The following is a 24,734-nucleotide window of genomic DNA, read 5'->3' as shown; positions in this document are numbered from 1 at the left end:
ATGAATAAATGGACGGACGGATGAATGAATGGATGAATGAATGAATGAATGAATGGGTGAGTGAGTGAGTGAGTGAATGAGTGAATGAATGAATAAATAAATAAATAAATAAACAGTCAACACAGTCATTCTGTGAGCAGATTCATTCATTGATATGATCGATCTGTCTAGTCCAATTATTAGCTAGCTAACTATTAACTAACTAACTAACTAACTAAACAATCATTTCAATTAATCAATGACAAACACAATAGCAAACAACCAAATCGACAATTATATTTTTAAGAAAGCAAACAAACAAACAAACAAACAAACAAATAAACAAACAATACAGCGAGCTCGCCAACTAGTAGGTTATGGAAATATTTAGAATATCATTTTATTTATTTGGATAACTTACGACAAGCAAAAATTGTACATCCCGTAACTGATGAGTTTGAAGGGAAATGGTTTAGTACAATGTCGTCTGCTTTTGTGATCAGCATTTTATAATACTGTGTTACAGGGTAATGTAGAGAATCAAGTTGCATTTGACTAGAAAAGTTTTGTTCTGTAAAACTGCGCCCTCTTATGAGATAGGTATTCGTAGTCTGTAACCTTTTGCCTTTGTTCAGTAAATATATTAGAATGTCTGGATGTATTATATATCATTCAAATTAGCTCTCACGAAAAAGTTCAGAGAGATTCTTTTAGTCAAGGATTATTGTCTTAACTCCCTTTGAATGATGTACGTGCATCTATTCTTGGGGGAAAGAGTTTCTTGCAATTTGAAAGATGTTTCTCTCCAAGGAAGCGTTTCCATCTTCGTTTTAATAATTCCACAGTCAAACTATGAATGGTAAATATATAATGCACAGGGCATGGCCTGTCACTAGTTTTCTTTCTATTCAGTTCATTCCGATGGTCAAATCGATTCTCGTTTGTTAAAATTACATCAAGTTTCTGCAAACATAATCCCACATAAACATCCTCCCAATTCAGGTAACGTATTTGAGATGAAACCGTGCAGACATTATCGACAACGTCTTTCGAAAGTACGTAACCTGTTCCTTGCAAATAATTGGGGTAGGTGGGGAACGGATAGACGTCCTTTGGAGTGTACCATTTATTACTAGTATTTCTGTACACAGAAGCGTTTGTTGTAAGAAATCCCATGGCAAAGCCGTTTCTAGGTTTTTTCGCCAACTCTCGTACTAGCGACAAATAGTTTACAAAGACATCGTCGTCAGTTTTCAGTACATACGGGACATTTGGACAATGAGTCTTGACCCATTTTAACCCCATTAACGTCTTCAAAGTCAAGTTTAAATAATTTTCGTCAAAATCGGACAACATTATGTCTTGAAAACTGCGGAATTCCTTTAAGACAGTCCACATTTCACTGGAATTACTCTTACCAAATATAAACAAGGTCGCGATTTTTTTATCGTCCACCTGTTTTACACTTGCCCAGGTGGACCGTATTGTTTGTCGTCTCCATACATGGTCATGTTTCGTGGTTACCAAGGTAACAAGGAAGAGATTCTGGTCATTACATATATTCCGTGGGTTCATTATAAATGTAAAGTCACTCAAGTTTATCCTTACAACAGGATTATAATTTGGACCGCGGCTCAGCAAATTCTTCTCAGGTACTTCAAAATGTACGGAATCATTCGTTATGATTTCTCCTGCTTTAAATGCAACATTTGGTGACAGAGATCTTTCAGTTAGTGCATTGACTTTGATGATTCCTAGCACACCATTAATTGAGTGATTGTTGATAAGTTGTTTGTCCTCCCCGTGAACAGCGGTATTCGTATATATAAGATTCCTGTCATTCTCACTTAGGTTTCCTGTAAGATCAACCTCCATTGTCTCGTTGAAAGGAGTTGTGAAATTCGTATTCGTATTGTTCGTACAATTATTATTCTGAAGTCCACAAAGCGAAGTCCTGACGTCGTATTTCGATAACACACCTTTCGTCCATGTTCGGTAATGAAATCCAAGAAATAGGGCTACATTAATGAAATAGAGAAATACCAAGACGCTGATGGCGTACTTCCGAATGTTGCCCATGCCGATTCTTCCTGGTAATTCTAGCAAATAAACAGAATATGAGTTTATGAAAATCACTACAAACAAATTTATTATTCTCTTTTTATATTCTTTTTCTAATTTGAAAGAATTCAGTATTTGGTATCATTTTATTGAGAAGATATTCACGACTGTCTTTAAAAGCAACAAACAACCCCCACCCCGCATGTTTTGAGCTTTTATTGTTTCATTACTGGTTATTTTGCTTTCCAGTTTAGCGTATTTCATATTGTACCTATCCTCAAATAACTACGGTTTCTACAATCATTTACAGTACTTCCTGAATGAACTAGATTCGCCATTCCAGTTGGGGGCGCTCTACGTTTAATCTGAGCCCAGTGAAAAGTAATACAACTTTGATATTACTTTTCACGTGGATTGTGAATTGAATTTTCCTTACTATTGCTAGTACGTTCTGTCAATTTTGGGCCAACTATTTACTAATATTATCAGTTCGTCTATCTAGTCGTACAGTAGGACACTTTTTTCTCTCAACTCTGGTATCGCGCCTTTGGAGCAAAAACCGTGACCCCTTAAACCAGTGACATGATATTCCCAAATTGAACGGAGTTCTCATTGACAACATAAACAATAAAATCAAAGACACTTTCTAGCATATACTCATATCAAAGTTAAAAGTCAAATGAACAGCATTTAAAACAGAAAGAAAGAAAAGAATGATAGTGAGGGAAAAATGATTGTGTCCGATAGTTAACATGACTTCAGGATATAGGGTAGGTAGGTTAGAATTATATTTTATGTAATTACTTTAATGTTTTTTTAAAATCACTTTGACCTCAAGATAAGATACCCATCAGTCAGGATATTTCCAGCGTGTGAGAGAAGTAAACGAAGACAATTGTGAACACGTTATGCGCACTGTACTGTTATAGTCTAAAATACCTGGTTTCTCTCTGGAATACGATTTCTTAACAAGTGACCACAGATGAGGCAAATGCATGAAGGTGTACACAGAAATATAGAAGTAAATTGTACAAAACACAAGGGACCTATCGGTCAGAATAGCTTATTTTTTTATTTTGGTAACATGTAGAAGTGGTTCAGTTGTTCAGCTCTTTTATATGCAGTTTTGTTTTAGTGATGTAATAAAGTGGTAAAATAGAAAGTTGGCAAAATATTGTACTTTTATATTATAGTCACCATTTTACAAAAAAATCTACTGTTATGAAAATTACACAAAATCTCAGAAAAATAACGACTGGGAAATGTACACACACACACAAATAAAAAAAGGATTTTTTTTGGCTATAAATCATTCCAGTGTCTTACAGCTTTAACCCTGGAAAATTTTAATGATGAATGAAATAAACTAGGGATCTAAAATAATTTTGAGGCAATTCGAATTTCAATTTTCTTTACCAAAAACACCGTCCATAATTGTCAACAACATTCAACTTGTAGTAGACATAACATCGTCTGATATTTTAATCTAATAGTCTATGGACCTCCTTGCAGGTGGTGCACATATTTCGTTAGTCCTGCTCGCATACGCAACAAGTCGCCCCTTCGGTGTTGAGGGTCGTGTTAGTAGTATAGACCCGGTGTACACGTAACTTGACTAATGTTGTGCCTAGAATGATATGCGTTACACCATGCATATGTTCCCCACCCCGGCACCGAGTGTCCATAGAAAATACAGGTAATGATTTATGACCCTGTTGCATACTGTCTCATATTTACATTTAAATAAAACTACACAAACATTTATTCACGGTTACGAATTTACTTTTCTCTCGAAAGCCATAGTTTATTACATCACGTACTTCACCGATTTTTTGGGATAAGTGCTTTGTATAGAACATACCTGCAGAAGACACTACCCATGTGGTACGCCACTATAACGTTTCCCATATGGTAAAAGGTCAAAGGTTAAATTCTGTAGTATTAATCCTCGCATTACACGTCTTTCAAAAGTTGCAAAACACTACGTGTACTACGCGTATAGTTAACGTTGCACTAGGTGCTACTACAACGCTTTTTAAGAACCATCTTGTTAGGTGCAATGACTTATAACTCGTACTATTGTAATCCCTGAGCAATATTGAATTACAAATGTACCTGTTAAGATATATTTGTACAACTGTACACATAACATGGTGTGATAAATCCAATCAAATTGATTATTTTGGGTCCGCACACAAAAATCAGCGCCACGATTTCAATCTAAATACTAGTACTGCACTACTTATGGATAAACTGGTCCCCTAATTATGTGTTAGCACAATGTCTAATTATTGGTATTTGAACAATTTTCAGTGAATATATTGTTGTTGCCTGATGGAAAAAAGTAATGCTCGAGTTGCAGCAAGTTCACTTTTCAACAGTAATATATGTATCAGTAAAGAATGACCCCACAGTGCAGTTGATAAGGAAGAAACATACGCTCGGGTCATAGAACATGTATAGTGGATGTCATGCTCTCAGTGCTGATTCCCTAAGGAAATGTCGCAATGGTATTTTAGTGTGGCATTAGTCAACAGTTCCCGTCATGTCATCGGGATGGACAGTACAAGTAGCCAATGAGAGGATCGATGATGTCAGTCAACTGGTCAGAGGTTACCAACAACAACACCCTGTTTCACATTGAAGGGATTTCCAATATGGCCGACAGCAGTCGGTCCTATGCTCTGAGATGTTGCCAAGCATCGAGCGTCATTTTTCAAACACCGTCGCCAGAAGGATAAACATCCTTTTTTTGTCAACGACACAGACTATTAAATAAAATGCAAATTTCATTTTACCTAATATATGAATGATTTCACGAAGTGGGTGAACCAAAAAGACCGGGCATACAAACTTTTCAACTTTCTCACTGTAATACTGTAGTTGTGTTACTGTCTTGTTTCCTATCACTATGCTGTAAACCTATAATAGTAAACATACATAGCAACTTCTTCGTGTTTTCTAAGTTTTGTATCGTAAAGTCACTGCCCTTTCTACACATGTTGTTACAGTGTACATTGATCTGTATGGTGGACTGAGACCTAGTCCCGAAATAAACTTGAACTTGAACTAGAATTTGACTCTGAACTTGAAGGTTACAACTCACATTCACAACAAATGAAACATATGTATATAATCATTGCCACATCCGTCCCATAATGGTGGTATACTAAGTGACATGGTTCATTCTGGAAAACAACTTGTGACGTATTTTGTTGATCAAAGGGCATGAACGTGTTGCCCATGGTTTCACGTACCTCTATCCGTACAATACAGAGTGAGTAAAAGTACTCCTGTGGGGGTAAATGCAAAGCTTCCACGATGTACTATTGTACTCGCCCAATCAAAAAGTACAAAACAGTAATATCTCTCTGTGAACTTGGTCTGATAGTCAAACAGACTATGGGTGTCGTAGGTAAAAGTATGTCCACGTTGTAATGGGTGTATGTGTATTCAGGTGTGCTTTGAGATATACTGGTAGTCATGTCACTGACAGGTCAAATGGTCAAAGGGGTATTGTATGATATCGATATTCAACGTGATACGTGATAAGACTGATCAAACCAAACACATAAAAACAGAAAACCGCAAGGTGAGAATGAGAATGTCACTAATCCGTAACAGTTACTAAATTAGTTCATCATCAACAATACAACAAATGGGTAGCTGACTGGCTGGCTGGCTGGCTGGAGAAGTGAAGGAACGTATGAATATGAATGAATGAATGAATGAATGAATGAATGAATGAATGAATGAATGGATGGATGGATGGGTGGACGAATGAACGAATGTGAATGAATGAATGGATGGATGGATGGGTGGACGAATGAACGAATGTGAATGAATGAATTTGAAAGACTTAATTAATGAAGGAACGACTGACCGATTGATTGAATGAATGAATGAATGAATGAATGAATGAATGAATGAATGAATGAATGAATGAATGAATGAATGGCTGGATGAATGAATAAATGGACGGACGGACGGACGGATGAATGAATGAATGAATGGGTGGGTGAATGAATGAATGAATTGATGGATGGATGGATGGATGGATGAATGAATGAATGAATAAATGGACGGACGGATGAATGAATGGATGAATGAAAATGAATGAATGAATGGGTGAGTGAGTGAGTGAGTGAGTGAGTGAATGAATGAATGAATAAATAAATAAATAAACAGTCAACACAGTCATTCTGTGAGCAGATTCATTCATTGATATGATCGATCTGTCTAGTCCAATTATTAGCTAGCTAACTAACTAACTAACTAACTAACTAACTAAACAATCATTTCATTAACCAACTAATCAATTAATCAATGACAAACACAATAGCAAACAACCAAATCGACAATTATATTTTTAAGAAAGCAAACAAACAAACAAACAAACAAATAAACAAACAATACAGCGAGCTCGCCAACTAGTAGGTTATGGAAATATTTAGAATATCATTTTATTTATTTGGATAACTTACGACAAGCAAAAATTGTACATCCCGTAACTGATGAGTTTGAAGGGAAATGGTTTAGTACAATGTCGTCTGCTTTTGTGATCAGCATTTTATAATACTGTGTCACAGGGTAATGTAGAGAATCAAGTTGCATTTGACTAGAAAAGTTTTGTTCTGTAAAACTGCGCCCTCTTATGAGATAGGTATTCGTAGTCTGTAACCTTTTGCCTTTGTTCAGTAAATATATTAGAATGTCTGGATGTATTATATATCATTCAAATTAGCTCTCACGAAAAAGTTCAGAGAGATTCTTTTAGTCAAGGATTATTGTCTTAACTCCCTTTGAATGATGTACGTGCATCTATTCTTGGGGGAAAGAGTTTCTTGCAATTTGAAAGATGTTTCTCTCCAAGGAAGCGTTTCCATCTTCGTTTTAATAATTCCACAGTCAAACTATGAATGGTAAATATATAATGCACAGGGCATGGCCTGTCACTAGTTTTCTTTCTATTCAGTTCATTCCGATGGTCAAATCGATTCTCGTTTGTTAAAATTACATCAAGTTTCTGCAAACATAATCCCACATAAACATCCTCCCAATTCAGGTAACGTATTTGAGATGAAACCGTGCAGACATTATCGACAACGTCTTTCGAAAGTACGTAACCTGTTCCTTGCAAATAATTGGGGTAGGTGGGGAACGGATAGACGTCCTTTGGAGTGTACCATTTATTACTAGTATTTCTGTACACAGAAGCGTTTGTTGTAAGAAATCCCATGGCAAAGCCCCATTTATTACTAGTATTTCTGTACACAGAAGCGTTTGTTGTAAGAAATCCCATGGCAAAGGCGTTCTAGGTTTTTCGCCAACTCTTACGACATGAGCAGAGACTTCATTTTAACCCCATTAACGTCTTCAAAGTCAAGTTTAAATAATTTTCGTCAAAATCGGACAACATTATGTCTTGAAAACTGCGGAATTCCTTTAAGACAGTCCACATTTCACTGGAATTACTCTTACCAAATATAAACAAGGTCGCGATTTTTTTATCGTCCACCTGTTTTACACTTGCCCAGGTGGACCGTATTGTTTGTCGTCTCCATACATGGTCATGTTTCGTGGTTACCAAGGTAACAAGGAAGAGATTCTGGTCATTACATATATTCCGTGGGTTCATTATAAATGTAAAGTCATTCAAGTTTATCCTTACAACAGGATTATAATTTGGACCGCGGCTCAGCAAATTCTTCTCAGGTACTTCAAAATGTACGGAATCATTCGTTATGATTTCTCCTGCTTTAAATGCAACATTTGGTGACGGAGATCTTTCAGTTGGTGCATTGACTTTGATGATTCCTAGCACACCATTAATTGAGTGATTGTTGATAAGTTGTTTGTCCTCCCCGTGAACAGCGGAATTCGCATATATAAGATTCCTGTCATTCTCACTTAGGTTTCCTGTAAGATCAACCTCCATTGTCTCGTTGAAAGGAGTTGTGAAATTCGTATTCGTATTGTTCGTACAATTATTATTCTGAAGTCCACAAAGCGAAGTCCTGACGTCGTATTTCGATAACACACCTTTCGTCCATGTTCGGTAATGAAATCCAAGAAATAGGGCTACGTTAATGAAATAGAGAAATACCAGGACGCTGATGGCGTACTTCCGAATGTTGCCCATGCCGATTCTTCCTGGTAATTCTAGCAAATAAACAAAATATAAGTTTAAAAAAATTATTTTTATGAAAATCACTACAAACAAATTTATTATTCTCTTTTTATATTCTTTTTCTAATTTGAAAGAATTTAGTATTTGGTATCATTTTATTGAGAAGATATTCACAACTGTCTTTAAAAGCAACAAACAACTCCCACCCCGCATGTTTTGAGCTTTTATTGTTTCATTACTGGCTATTTTGCTTTCCAGTTTAGCGTATTTCATATTGTACCTATCCTCAAATAACTACGGTTTCTACAATCATTTACAGTACTTCCTGAATGAACTAGATTCGCCATTGGGGGCGCTCTACGTTTAATCTGAGCCCAGTGAAAAGTACTACAACTGGGACGTGGCTTGTGAATTGAATTTTCCTTACTATTACTAGTACGTTCTGTCAATTTTGGGCCAACTATTTACTAATATTATCAGTTCGTCTATCTAGTCGTACAGTAGGACACTTTTTTCTCTCAACTCTGGTATCGCGCCTTTGGAGCAAAAACCGTGACCCCTTAAACCAGTGACATGATATTCCCAAATTGAACGGGGTTCTCATTGACAACATAAACAATAAAATCAAAGACACTTTCTAGCATAGATTCATATCAAAGTTAAAAGGCAAATGAACAACATTTTGAAAGAAAGAAAGAAAAGAATGATAGTGAGGGAAAAATGATTGTGTCCGATAGTTAACATGACTTCAGGATATAGGGTAGGTAGGTTAGAATTATATTTTATGTAATTACTTTAATGTTGTTTTTTTTAAAATCACTTTGACCTCAAGATAAGATACTTATCAGTCAGGATATTTCCAGCGTGTGATGAGGTGTGAAAGAAGTAAACGAAGACAATTGTGAACACGTTATGCGCACTGTACTGTTATAGTCTAAAAGACCTGGTTTCTCTCTGGAATACGATTTCTTAACAAGTGACCACAGATGAGGCAAATGCATGAAGGTCTACACAGAAATATAGAAGTAAATTGTACAAAACACAAGGGACCTATCGGTCAGAATAGCTCCGCCGTTTTTTTTATTTTTTTATTTTGGTAACATGTAGAAGTGGTTCAGTTGTTCAGCTCTTCTATATGCAGTTTTGTTTTAGCGATGTAATAAAGTGGTAAAATAGAAAGTTGGCAAAATATTGTACTTTTATATTATAGTCACCATTTTACAAAAAAATCTACTGTTATGAAAATTACACAAAATCTCAGAAAAATAACGACTGGGAAATGCACACACAAAAAAACAACAAAAAAAGGATTTTTGAGGTTGGCTATAAATAATTCCAGTGTCTTACAGCTTTAACCCTGGAAAATTTTAATGATGAATGAAATAAACTAGGGATCTAAAATAATTTTGAGGCAATTCGAATTTCAATTTTCTTTACCAAAAACACCGTCCATAATTGTCAACAACATTCAACTTGTAGTAGACATAACATCGTCTGATATTTTAATCTAATAGTCAATGGACCTCCTTGCAGGTGGTGCACATATTTCGTTAGTCCTGCTCGCATACGCAACAAGTCGCCCCTTCGGTGTTGAGGGTCGTGTTAGTAGTATGGACCCGGTGTACACATAACTTGACTAATGTTGTACCTAGCATGATATGCGTTACACCATGCATGTTCCCCACCCCGGCACCGAGTGTCCATAGAAAATACAGGTAATGATTTATGACCCTGCTGTATACTGTCTCATATTTACATTTTAATAAAACTACACAAACATTTATTCACGGTTACGAATTTACTTTTCTCTCGAAAGCCGCATAGTTTATTTCATCACGTACTTCACCGATTTTGGGGGATAAGTGCTTTGTATAGAACATACCTGCAGAAGACACTACCCATGTGGTACGCCACTATAACGTTTCCCATATGGTAAAAGGTCAAAGGTTAAATTCTGTAGTATTAATCCTCGCATTACACGTCTTTCAAAAGTTGCAAAACACTACGTGTACTACGCGTATAGTTAACGTTGCACTAGGTGCTACTACAACGCTTTTTAAGAACCATCTTGTTAGGTGCAATGACTTATAACTCGTACTATTGAAATGGAAATTCATCTGTGTTGGTAAACTGAAGTGTACAGTCGAAAATTTCAGGTAAATTTTCTAGTTGTGTTTGGAACAAAAGTTCAAATTGAATACAACTCGTACTATTGTAATCCCTGAGCAATATTGAATTACAAATGTACCTGTTAAGATATATTTGTACAACTGTACACATAACATGGTGTGATAAATCCAATCAAATTGATTATTTTGGGTCCGCACACAAAAATCAGCGCCACGATTTCAATCTAAATACTAGTACTGCACTACTTATGGATAAACTGGTCCCCTAATTATGTGTTAGCACAATGTCTAATTATTGGTATTTGAACAATTTTCAGTGAATATATTGTTGTTGCCTGATGGAAAAAAGTAATGCTCGAGTTGCAGCAAGTTCACTTTTCAACAGTAATATATGTATCAGTAAAGAATGACCCCACAGTGCAGTTGATAAGGAAGAAACATACGCTCGGGTCATACAACATGTATAGTGGATGTCATGCTCTCAGTGGTGATTCCCTAAGGAAATGTCGCAATGGTATTTTAGTGTGGCATTAGTCAACAGTTCCCGTCATGTCATCGGGATGGACAGTACAAGTAGCCAATGAGAGGATCGATGATGTCAGTCAACTGGTCAGAGGTTCCCAACAACAACACCCTGTTTCACATTGAAGGGATTTCCAATATGGCCGACATCAGTCGGTCCTATGCTCTGAGATGTTGCCAAGCATCGAACGTCATTTTTCAAACACCGTCGCCAGAAGGATAAACATCCCTTTTTTTTGTCAACGACACATACTATTAAATAAAATGCAAATTTCATTTTACCTAATGTATGAAACCTGAATGATTTCACGTAGTGGGTGAACCAAAAAGCCCGGGCGTACAAACTTTTCAACTTTCTCACTGTAATACTGTAGTTGTGTTACTGTCTTGTTTCCTATCACTATGCTGTAAACCTATAATAGTAAACATACATAGCAACTTCTTCGTGTCTTCTAAGTTTTGTATCGTAAAGTCACTGCCCTTTCTACACATGTTGTTACAGTGTACATTGATCTGTATGGTGGACTGAGACCTAGTCCCGAAATAAACTTGACCTTCAACTTGAATTTGACTCTGAACTTGAAGGTTACAACTCACATTCACAACAAATGAAACATATGTATATAATCATTGCCACATCCGTCCCATAATGGTGGTATACTAAGTGACATGGTTCATTCTGGAAAACAACTTGTGACGTATTTTGTTGATCAAAGGGCATGAACGTGTTGCCCATGGTTTCACGTACCTCTATCCGTACAATACAGAGTGAGGAAAAGTACTCCTGTGGGGGTAAATGCAAAGCTTCCATGATGTACTATTGTACTCGCCCAATCAAAAAGTACAAAACAGTAATATCTCTGTGAACTTGGTCTGATAGTCAAACAGACTATGGGTGTCGTGGGTAAAAGTATGTCCACGTTGTAATGGGTGTATGTGTATTCAGATGTGCTTTGAGATATACTGGCAGTCATGTCACTGACAGGTCAAATGGTGAAAGGGGTATTGTATGATATTCAACGTGATACGTGATAAGACTGTTAGAACCAAACACATAAAAACAGAAAACCGCAAGCTCAGAATGAGAATGTCACTAATCCGTAACAGTTACTAAATTAGTTCATCATCAACAATACAATAAATGGGTAGCTGACTGACTGGCTGGCTGGCTGGAGAAGTGAAGGAACGTATGAATATGAATGAATGAATGAATGAATGAATGAATGAATAAATGAATGAATGAATGAATGAATGGATGGATGGATGGATGGATGGATGGATGGATGAATGGATGGATGGATGGACGAACGAACGAACGAACGAATGTGAATGAATGAATTTGAAAGACTTAATTAATGAAGGAACGACTGACCGATTGAATGAATGAATGAATGAATAAATGAATGAATGAATGAATGAATGGATGAATGAATGAATAAATGGACGGACGGATGAATTGAGTGAGTGAGGGAGTAAGTGAGTGAATGAATGAATGAATGAATGAATAAATAAATAAACAGTCAACACAGTCATTCTGTGAGCAGATTCATTCATTGATAAGATCGATCTGTCTTGTCCAATTAGCTAGCTAACTAACTAACTAACTAACTAACTAACTAACTAACTAACTAACTAAACAATCATTTCATTAACCAACTAATCAATTAATCAATGACAAACGCAATAGCAAACAACCAAATCGACAATTATATTTTTAAGAAAGCAAACAAACAAACAAACAAACAAACAAACAAATAAACAAACAATACAGCGAGCTCGCCAACTAGTAAAAGAATGGATAACTGAGTACAACATGTTTGGATTGAGTGAATGGTCACTGAGCAGAACGAAATCGTCGAGTAGACTCCATATCTATATTACCGATTTCTTTATGCCAGAAAATGTATAATCGTTCCGACATCATTTTATAGGGCACTTATGTTGGTACCAACATGATAACAAGAATATTGCGGCTACGTTAATGTACAATAATTAAACAATAATGTACGTCCTCCCAACCCGTATGGACGAAAGCAAACTTTGAGCGACATAATGGGCGAGGCAGCAGCCGAACCCAGTATGGAGTGCAAAGTTTGCTTGAGTCCATTATGGACTGGGAGGGCGTACATTATTGTTATTATTTTATAGTTTTTGCCAATTCCAGTGAATTTGTAGACCGAGAAACGCAAAACAACGTATAATATACACAGCGCTGAACATCGTCTGCCATGTTCGGCCCGGAAGCTGAATACTAATCATAGCGACACACGTACGTACACGTACACACACATATACACTTCAATGAACTGCTGTGAACACAATTTTTTTTCATTTTCATTTCAATCTTTTAAAAAAAAATCTTATGGTGTTTACCCCATAATTTCCCTGTTCTTAAATACCCACACCTTTATTGCCTTACGGACATAAGCTTGACGTATTGTTATGCTCGTTCCGGGGCCTCGATGCCCAATAACGGAGTACATTATCAGTAATAATGTACAGCGATGACGTCACAAAATTCACTGGAATTGGTAATGCTATAATATAACAGTGTTTATATCTAATGTATATGAAGCAGCTGTATGTGACGTCTAAATCCTCATAACACAGCTGTATATATAGATGAGATCAAATGTCTCCAGTTAGAAACATGTATGTGCCATACAACAATTCGATGTAAGAGCTAGTTATACACATATGTAGACGAATTGACAGAGAAATCTATTCAATTTTAATGACACTATTGAACTCGAACTCAAAATAATTGAAAATAGTTGTGGAGATGACCGTTTATTGTCATTACCACTGTCAAGTTCATTTCAAAATAGAGTTTCTAAATTGTCTTAATATAAAATCATCATATTAACATTTGGTTTGTATCGCAGGGATTTAAAATCGGGCCTTTGAATTTGTTTTACTAATTTATTTACTTTTTTTATTTATTTTTATATTTTTATCATATTTTTAAAAATAAAATCTAGAAGGTGTTATTTTTAAACGTTATATGACACTTTGTGGATTACAAAAAATAAACAAACCAATAAACAAATTCACAGGGCAATTTTAAATTCCTGTGTCTATATGTATTTTCACTCCCTAATGAGATTGAAAGAGATTGGAGAAATGTGACGTGTATATACCAATGACTTTCTGTGAGATGATCATATCATCAATTCTTTCTGATAACGCCAATAATTCTTTAAAAACAGAAAATTGAAACATCATTTGACCTTTAAAAAAATAAGAACTCGCTCTTGTTCCAAATAGCCTTATTGTCCTGAATAACTTGCATACCTATCCATAGTAAAAGCTGATTTTCGCATACCATATTGGATTGAATGTCAGAAATAAATTGTTAGAAATGTAAATATTTCATACCATTATTTAAATGTCATTGATCAGTTTATATTGACTTTTGAACTGGAGGGACCTCTCTATATTATCAGAAGGAATGTTAATTTCGCGATAATGCCAATCTCATGCGAATTCTTTCCAATTCAACGGCACCGTTTATTCGTGCCATCTCGCTTTAAATATGCCAAGCGTTTAACCCTTACAAATGAATTACATGTTTTTTTAGATTCTTCTATGTAACTACAGACAATATTTATCAAATACAACACATTATGACACTGAGAAACACTGTGTGACCCAATGGTGATACCACGTGGAATACAATACTTTCTCCACAAGACATTATACTAAAACAGCTGTTGGACGTTGATTTATATATATTATAACGACCACAACATATACAACATATATGAATCAGTTAGTGTCAGCTGCTATACTATAAATATTCAATGCTCATTTAGCTTGTCATGCACATCAAAGATAATGATTAAATGACGTCAGCTGGTCTACCAACGAAAAATAATCTGTGTGTTTCCGATTACCCGCCCTACCCTAATTTAAGTCGCCGATCCCAAACATTTTTTAAACAGTCACTTACAACAAAAATATAAGAAATCTTTGTCTTCTTCACCTTCATATACGTCTGTTTCCCTTTTCCAGACATGTCTGTACATATTTCATCAACCCCCCCCCCCTTCTGACCGACGTTTCGTTTGGTTTTTAGTCGAAGCAATATTTTTAAAAAAAAATAGCACCAATAGTGTTGAAGCACAACTGTACAGTTTTAAAAATGTTTATCCACATTCTGATCCATACATTTGTACCATAATAGAGGTGTTCATTTGCTGAATATTTATCCAGTTGTCTATCCAGCCTTGTTGTTATCTTTGCAATATATGATAGCTATCATTTGGCTGTTGCTATGGGAGTGGTCAAGTTACTTAACAATATTTGCTTACGTTTTTTGAAGGTTCATTCACTTGTCTATGAATCCCTGATGTCGTCTTTGCGATATACATCATCATATTGCTTTTGGTATCGGCGTGGTCTTGTTGCTAGGTATATTTGCATACATTCTTGAATGTTTATTCACTCAATGTCTATTAATCCGTCATCTTTGCAATATATGACTGCATTTGGCTGTTGCTATGGGCGTGGTCTTGTGGCTAGGTACATTTACATACATTTTTCGAATCGCTCGCAATGCATTGTTCACGGTTAATGCTAGGAATTGGTGTAAGAAAATGATTCACGGTACCTTGTTTTAGAAAGAGTATAGGCCACACCTTAACAGGACGTCTTACCCCTTTCCTTAACGTCTACTATATGAGGGATATTTTCACCAATACGAATAATCTTAAGACAAAATTAACATGACCACCCACCCACCACCCACTCATCGATCATCCACCACCCACCCACCCACCTACCTACCAACCCACCCATTCATCCATCCATCCATCTACCCACCTATATATCCATCCATCCATCCATCAATCAATCCAGTCGTCCGTCCGTCCATACGTCCATCAATCCATCCATCCATCTGTCTGTCTGTCTGTCTGTCTGTCTGTCTGTCTGTCTGTCTGTCTGTCTGTCTGTCTATCAATCTATCTATCTATCTATCTATCTATCTATCTATCTATCTATCTATCAATCTATCTATCTTAATCGAGCCACACACTGGTGTTCCGACAGATGGCCGCCATTTAGTTTGGTAACTGTAAAGGTTGTTAACAAAAGGGATGACATCGTGTTTCATGTTTTCCATAAAATGTTTACAAGGTTGAAAGAAATACCAGAGGAGTTACTGAAATGTGTAGGGACTGTGTGATGCAAGAGATTTGGTCACTGACAGGTTTAATTTCACATTTGACCTTGAAGTTCAATCAATTTGCATATTCTCAACATAATCTAAAACCTTGACTATAAACATTGCAGAACGTTCCTAACAATAATATTAGAGTGTGGAATTTGACAAGAAAAGGTCGCAAATTCGGCTGAGAAATTTGACAAGATCTCAAAACGAAAGGCGTGTACTTATAACCACCTATACAACGTCGTCTCTCGTTTTTAAGCAGAGTATGGAAAATATTCCACCTAGGGTCGTTTAGCATATTATATTACGGTTGGATGCAACTTCCGAGCAGTACATGCAAATTGAGGACAACGGTTAACGGTTCATCATTTGAATTGTGGATGTCGACATTGCAAATCATTGTTCATCTAAGACATTATTTCAAAGTAATTCATGGTAGGACAGAATCTGTGACGTTTATAAATGAGAGGGAAACAGTGAAACACCTTTGCCCCATACTGCAAATCATTTCGGATATCACAGCTGCTTCAGTCATGTATGATTTCACAATATATCTACACTAACCCTCGCCATTAATATGTGTATATTGTGCTTTTAAATTTATAGGGTTTTAAAACGGTACACAAACATTTTCAACCGGGTATTGGTAAACGTATTGTTCGTTCCTGCCATTGCCATGGTTCCGACAATCGCGATTAGGGAGCGATCAGTTTTTACGGCCGGGGGGGGGGAGCGGCAAATCAGAGGGAGGGGGTCACCGTAATTTGGGACTCAAAGAAAGGGGGGGGGGTCACCTTGTTTTCAACTAAACAAAATCATGAGCCACGCTCCTGTACTTAAATAAATGTTCATACATTTAATATCATAACTAGGCTAAAGCCCCTAAGCCCACACAGCTGGGTAGAATCATTTGTGAGCGGCTGCCTCACGATGATATCATAGATAGCGCTCTTGGCATGGCACTTCGTACATAGAACGCGCATGCGTAGTCATTGTACCTCAAGGCATCCTTGGGTAAAACCCCCAAAAATACATCGCATAGTATATACGACACTCATGCCTACTAGTCATTGAGCCGCTGCCATATATATATATATATATATATATATATATATATATATATATATATATATATATATATGTACATATATATACATATATGCATATATATATATATATATATATATATATATATATATATATATATATATATATATATATATATATACATAATGTAAACGCAAAAATCCACCGATATTTACTCATTTGGTTTGGGATTACTTGACGGGGCTCATTATAACGTTGCTGTGGAACCGCCAAGGCATTCTCAGTCAGTCCATAAGTCTATCTCAGAATCACCCAAAGACCCGGCAACGGATGTCACCCGTGGTATCCATGCGATTAATCATGTAGTGACAGTATTAACAGTAGCAGCTAGCAAATTCCGAAATGAAGAAAATAATTAAATGCTATTCACTTTCCAATGTTACAGTGTCTGTTCATTACACGTCACATTACAGGAAAATAACAATGGAGTATATTGAAGGCTTGAGATCGGGATTATTATGTCTTCTGAGTATGTTTGGGAAAGAAAAATAACGGAGCTCTTGAAAGTAATTTGTTGTCTGAAATTTAATATATGAGCACTTTGACTCTCGATATTCTTTCTACTAAACTGCATTATTATTCAATAAAGACGAATTCTTAGAAATGTTGTGTTATATTGCTTAGTTGAGTGATTAAATCATATTCGTGTTCTACGAAAGTTCAATTAGTTTAGAAAGTCATTTGGTCAACAGGATACCGTACTTTGTGTCGTGATGTACGTAGGTTGCTCCCTTGCATGCATCGTGATTGTATTTTATGAAAATGGAACACTAGAATCTTCAGATATTTCGACGACTGATAGCCATTTTGATCTATAGGAATGAGGCCATGACTTAAAAAAAGTGCACAGCCTCAAGCCTAAGGTAGTGTGAGATAGTGGATGATTCTGGTAGTGTATTGCACTGTTGAAGGGGGAATGAAATTAAGTTTTGTTGAGATTTCTACGCACTGAATGAAACTATATGTATTTGAACATGAAAATAACATTTTTGAACTTGACAAAGATGCACTGAAGTGCAAGTATGTTTTGTATAAGTAAAAGGTCACATCGTCGTTCTTTTCGGAACGCGTCTGGACTCGTGGTCTTTAAACGCAGTTCCTACACTTTTTTTTCTTCATGTAAGTGTAAGGTCCTATATGCTCTAAATAGTATACAATTAGTCAGAATTAGTCAGAAAATTAGTCGGAAATCCCTTTTTCACAATATGTTATTTCAGAACGTTTCGTGGTCTGAAGTAAACATGGACTCATCGTCTATCAAAACACACGTGGGTGTCGTTGGCAATTTGCAAAACAAGTTAATATTGGACCTTAATTTGAAATTGGAGCAATTTTCATTTTGTCACCCATCCACGCACGCTGATAGTATTTAATAATTATCCAACTGTAATAGGTTTTGATACCGGGGGGGGGGGGGGTATGGTTTTAAAATTTTAGTTTAATATCAATACACTGCATTGATTGTATTCACGCTAATGTTACCCATTGTGCGATATTGCTTCGTTCTATTAGACATAAAGGATAATGGTAACGAATAATTGCACAACAATGTGTTTAATATCACGTGACTTCAAGAGTGATGCACTGATGTTAAACTTACCCTACTCAGCCCTGTTATAATTACTAGTCTGATACCAGATACACCTAGTTCCTGTTTTCATTCGACCGATTCCAGATCAGAATTCGAGCTCGAGGTGAATGGGAACCTAAAACGGGAAGAAAAACCTGATGTTCGATCGTCACCTGATGCTCTCAAAGTGTCAATATATACGAGATTCGGTATCACTGGAACTGTATCGGAAACACCGATAAACGCCAATAACACGTTAAATGACATATGAACAGATGTTTCGACTTTGTACCCTGCTGACGACATCAATCATCAAAATGATAAAAATATAGAAGATCCAAAATTACACTTATTAGCCTTGCAGCTGGTGACCTGGTAAAGAAGACAACTCCAATTGTCCCATTCATGTGATCCAGTCATAATGTATTGTCCTATCAGCGACATCCACGGTCAGAGGAATTCGTATGCTTTGATTTCTTGGTTTGATTTGCTTTGCTTTGAGCGGATGCGACTTACTGAAGGAGAGGGTGATATACACTGTCTGTCTGTCTGTCTGTCTGTCTGTCTGTCTGTCTGTCTGTCTGTCCGTCCTCCCGTCCGTTCGTTCATCTGTCCGTGTTGTGTAATTGTTGTTGTGTTGTGTTGTGTTGTGTTGTGTTGTGTTGTGTTGTGTTGTGCTGTGATGTGTTGTGTTGTGTTTTGTCGTGTCGTGCATATTGTGCATATTGCTGTAATACATCCCATAATGTATTTTTTTTGTTTACGACAACGAAGAGTGAATCTCATATAGCTGTTATCCGCAAACTGAAAACACCGTGGTTTTCAGGCCACACATATACCCAGGGGTGAACATTTACAGTGTATACTTCCATAGTATGTACACTTTAAATAGCTTTTTGTAGCTATTGGGGATTTCACTTACAGCAAACATATCTATCATCATTAGCGAACACTGACGTTGTTCCGGATTGTCGAATAAATCAAGATCACATTGATATAAGAGCGAGGCGCTGTGAAAGGTTGGACTGTGGTAAGAAATATTGAGAATCAGATCAAACGCCACATACTAACTGCCATTACGGGAATGGAGATAAACTTTGTCATCATGGTGGAACGAAGCTGCGACATTCATCAATCATGCGCGCACGTAAATTGTACAACTCGCGCAAAAAAACAAAAAACAAAAAAACACTGACGCGTTTGCTTGATTTTGGTAAGCAGGAATGCGACAAGTTTCATGCAAAGACAACGTAGTTATTGTCGGTAACTTTAATATCCGATGATCAAACCATAAACACCCCAGCCAGGATCCCATAACGCTGTTTACTGATAAAATGCAACATATCATAACAATCGAGTTCAACAGTTACTGTTCCATTATGACTTTTCCTTAAGCACACAATTTTTTTGCCTAATCTCTGATATTATCCGCGTAAAATCAGAGATTAGGCAAAAAAATTGTGAATTTCCACTTTTTCACAGCTTGCCAGGGTGTCTTTAGTTTCCTCCAGTGGAAATAATTATGTATATGCATATACTCACATTTTTACTCGATGTTGGTTACCATGGTAACCTTTTCATGCATTTCGTTTATATCACTCGCGCCATTATCTTGAGAGACACGTCGACCTTTTTTAGAATGTACAGTTGGCTAAACGTTTTCACACAATAGTTGCCACGGTAACCACTGTCCCTTTTTGTTGACAATTATGTTACTATTAAATATGGCGAAACTTTGAGACATACATCCATCCTTTGTGCACATTCAACATATTTTGGATGACTAGGTCAGTTTTCATTTTTCTCTCATTTTGTTTACTATGGTAACTACAACATTGGATTCTTCTGCTGCAATTCAACTCGAAGCCTTGCGAATTTACGTGCAACATAAGGACGTCTGACAAATGATCATATTATGTATGGTCTGTAATTAGGGTGAATGGGTTCAAATTATAAAGTGCATGTACATCGAGTCGCCGAGTAAACTAGTTTGGTAGGTACACTAGTGTATACAGTGTGTGTGTGTATGTGTGTGTGTGTGTGTGTGTGTGTGTGTGTGTGTGTGTGTGTGTGTGTGTTGTTCAGAGAAAGTCATTCAATACGAGCAAAAGTGAAAGTTATTTTAAGTGACATGTATTAGCTACTTATAATGTGGGTATTATGAAGCTCGGGAAATGACTAAATCATGCTATATACATTTACTGTATCGAATACAGTAAACGGATGACCTAAAGGTAAACCATCTCCAAATCTTGAATATTCCTACTTTAGGTTATTTTATTGAAACTCTTATTTTTTTCCTGTCATCCAAACATTAATATTTAAGTTGTAATTTAAAAAAACAACAACATATTATATCTAGTACTCTCATCAGGCAGTATATGAGCTGGACGATAAGCGTAGGATATATGTACACTATGCACAAATTAGTTGAAAGTAAATAAATAGATAAATAGATAGATAGATAGATAGATAGATAGATAGATAGATAGATAGATAGATAGATAGATAGATAGATAGATAGATAGATAGATAAATAAATATACAAATAAATAAATGAATAAATAAATACACAAATAAATAAATAAAGAAACCTTTAGTCGAAGACATAGTGCCCAACTTGTATGCTGTATTGTATAAGATGGTTATTTAGCGTGATTTAATATGGAAATGTTGTGTTGGCTAATTGGACTTTCCAGGGATACAGACATGTGTAGAGTTGGGTTTTCACAAGTTATAGGGTTGGGTTTTCAGTATAATTAGCAAGAATATAACCCATTCTCTCCTTCACCTTGAAAATGTTTGTCGATGTCAAGGTCAAAGGTCATGGTCTCATTAGAAAGCTCATAATTGATAATGTGAGGGCAGACACTTGAATGGTGTACATAGGCATCAAACCTTTGGAGATAACAGGAAAAATGTGCTTTTTATCACAAATATGGTCGTTATTTTTGCCTTTCGGGTCAAGGTCATGAAATCAAGAAACTTGCATATGTCTCACATGGTCAAAGTCATGATTAAAATATTATCACTTCAAATCTTTGATTCGAAAAGCTATATAGAAAACCAAAATTTGGTTATTTGACCTTGAAGACTTTCAAGGTCAAAGGTCAAGGTCTTAAAAGAAAGCTCACATTTGATATTATGGATGTAGGCACTTGAATGGAGTCACTTCGAATTCGTATTACACATACAAAGTTATGATGCATATTGTGAAATTTAGCGCCCACCGTTCAGCCATATTTGATTGAGTCACAAAATAAGTGACGTGCATATGCCTCACATAACATGATATCTTTGTGCAGGGTTTGGTTGAAATCGTTTGGTGCATGCCAGAGATATCAGGTAAAACACACAAGCAAGATATATGGCCGCCATTGGGCCATATTCGATTCAGTCGCAAAACCAAGTGATGTGCATACGTCTACAATAACATGACCTTTGTACCAGGTTTGGTTGAAATCGGTTGGTGCATGCCATAGATATGAGGGCGAACACACAGGCGGACGGGCGGACGGACGGGACCCAATGTAGTAGCCCCCTCCGGGCGGTGCCCATTGGAGGCTAATAAATAAATAAATAAATAAATAAATAAATACATACATACATACCTACATACATACATACCTACATACATACATACATACATACATACATACATACATACACACATACACACACACACACATACATACATACATACATACATACATACATACATACATACATACATACATACATACATACATACATACATACATACATACATACATACATACATACATACATACATACATAAATAAATAAATAAATAAGGTGAAAAAATAATTGTGAGTTACCAATAACAAGGCCGCGGAAAATGTGATAGGTAGGTAGTTGGGATTTTATTTTTATTTTTATCTTTTTAACTGTTTTCATTTTTGAAAAATATTGCTTCGGCCCCAAAACAAACAAATTTTCGTTAAGAATACTCCTTCTATGATACCTTGATGAGAAATGTACAAACGTCACTGGGGAAAGAAAACAGAAGAGCACGAAGGCCAAAGAAGAGAATTTCTTATGTTTTTGTTTTTAAATGTTTAGAGGGTCAAAGGACTTCTTAAACTAGAGTGGGTCGGGTTTTCGGAAACACACAATTGTTTCTACTTGGCCTAAATAAAGTACATTTTGTATTATTAGGAAATAATCATCAGAATATATAAACAAAACATGTTAATCATGAAATTGACAATCTATTGCCACCATAGGTTATTCTATAGCGTTTGTTACATTCCCTTTTTTTATAAGTGTGCTATTAAATTAGAACGTTTAAATATACATAGTTGTTTATGTCTAAACTTTCGAGGATAAACAACGACATACAAGAGCCTTACATTTTTAATAATATCGTAGTTACTTAGTCCAGTTTCACTTATTTCATAGTGTTTTTTTTTATCTTTGTTTACAATTCAGACGGTCACTAGGGTGTAGTACTAGTAGAATCATGGGAGTGGCACAAATCATACGAGTGTTGACATATGAGTCTGCTATCAATCTACTGTGACCTCAGACATGCATGGCGACCTTGAGTGTGTTGTTGACGTCATGATGAAGTGTATAGCCTGAGATGAAATTTGAAATCTGGCTTTCGATCTCGTGAAGAAAACGAGCAAACACTCACAGACACACACGACATACAAACACACAGGCACGCGCGCACACTGTAGCACGCCTGCATGTACATATATCCACCTGTAGGCATATACACACGGGCACGAACGCATGCATGCATGCACACACATACACATACATACATACATACATACATACATACATACATACATACATACATACACCTACGTACGTGCGTGCGTGCGTTCGTTCGTACGTACAGACAGATAGACAGACATATCATTTGGATTGGCTATTGCTCAAAAGAAAAAAAATGGAATTTGACTACTGCAAATTAAATGAGATAGTAGGTCTGACGAACTGACAGGAAGGAAGATATATATATATATATATATATATATATATATATATATATATATATATATATGGACAGATAGACATTCTTACAACAGCTGTATGTCTGACAAATAATATGTCTTGCAGTGCCTTCAGGTGTACTTGAACCACCAGTGTAAACTGTACAACTGCCGACATCGTAGCATTGACGAACGGAACCTGATACAAACAACTGAATTGGATTAATAACACTTGGCACAGCATGTTGGAAACACAGAGACTTGTATTAAATTTCATCACTTGATAAGAACAGTCGTATAGCATTTTTATATTATAGTTCAAGTTCACAAACAAATTTGAAGTTCCACTGGCATTTCAGAAAACTGTTCTCATCAAATCATGAAATGTAATACAAGTCTCTGTACTTCCAAAATACTGTGCCAAGTGTTATTAATCCAATTCCTTTGTTTCACAATCCTTGCTTATAACAGGTTGCGTTCGTCAAAGCTTTATGTCAGTAGTTGTATCTAGACGACAGTTGTATGTACATGCAACCCTATCCTATTCACAAAAATACCCCTCTGATATCGAATTTCTTTAAAATTTGAATACATGAAGGTCGAATGCTTTTGAGTGCTTCCGAACTTGGCGAAGCGATATTTAGACTACTTTTAACAACTCGTTACGTTTAGGAAAATAAACGATTCCCATTATTTTTGTCATATCCTTTCACTATAGCCACACAAACACGATACGCGATATACGTAATGTTTATATACGACCTTTCCCCCAAAATATCAACAAAACGCGTAAGCACTGTGAAGAAAAACAATTCACTATGCAGCTGCCTTGATTTGTAATTTGACAGCGCAAATATTATTGGCTGTGAACCCAAGAACACATAGATAGTCCGGGATATTTACTGCTTCGACCTTATACGACAACTAGGTTATGTCTTATGCCCATAACTTGAAATATCTGACTGAAGACGTCAAGCTATGTGCGCACACCACTATAACTGGAATAGCACGACGCCGTATCAAATATGACGTCACTGGAATAGCTCGAGGCATATTCATCTATGGCTAAATAAATGTTTATAAAAAAGCCGCAAAT

General features: G+C 36.2%; 2 protein-coding genes across 2 annotated transcripts in view; both read right to left on the bottom strand.

Annotated features, from left to right (window-relative positions):
* Positions 1-394: 394 nt before the first annotated feature.
* Positions 395-5,492, bottom strand: LOC144447546 (beta-1,3-galactosyltransferase 1-like). The gene is made up of 2 exons (XM_078137594.1): positions 5,298-5,492; positions 395-2,078 (listed from the first exon to the last, which is right to left on the bottom strand). Exon 2 carries the CDS (start codon positions 2,056-2,058, stop codon positions 709-711), a length of 1,350 nt encoding a protein of 449 aa, XP_077993720.1. The 5' UTR covers positions 2,059-2,078; positions 5,298-5,492; the 3' UTR covers positions 395-708.
* Positions 5,493-7,393: 1,901 nt separating this feature from the next.
* The window catches only part of LOC144447752 (uncharacterized), an 18,223-nt gene continuing 882 nt past the window's right edge, over positions 7,394-24,734 (bottom strand). The window contains exon 2 of the mRNA XM_078137834.1: positions 7,394-8,202. Coding sequence (XP_077993960.1) covers positions 7,394-8,202 — 809 coding nt within the window. The remainder of the gene's footprint in view (positions 8,203-24,734) is intronic.

Source organism: Glandiceps talaboti, chromosome 16 (genome assembly GCF_964340395.1).
Source record: "Glandiceps talaboti chromosome 16, keGlaTala1.1, whole genome shotgun sequence".
Lineage (NCBI taxonomy): Eukaryota > Metazoa > Hemichordata > Enteropneusta > Spengelidae > Glandiceps > Glandiceps talaboti.
The sequence above is the reverse complement of the archived record's forward strand: the minus strand, read 5'-3'. Positions and strand labels throughout refer to the sequence as shown.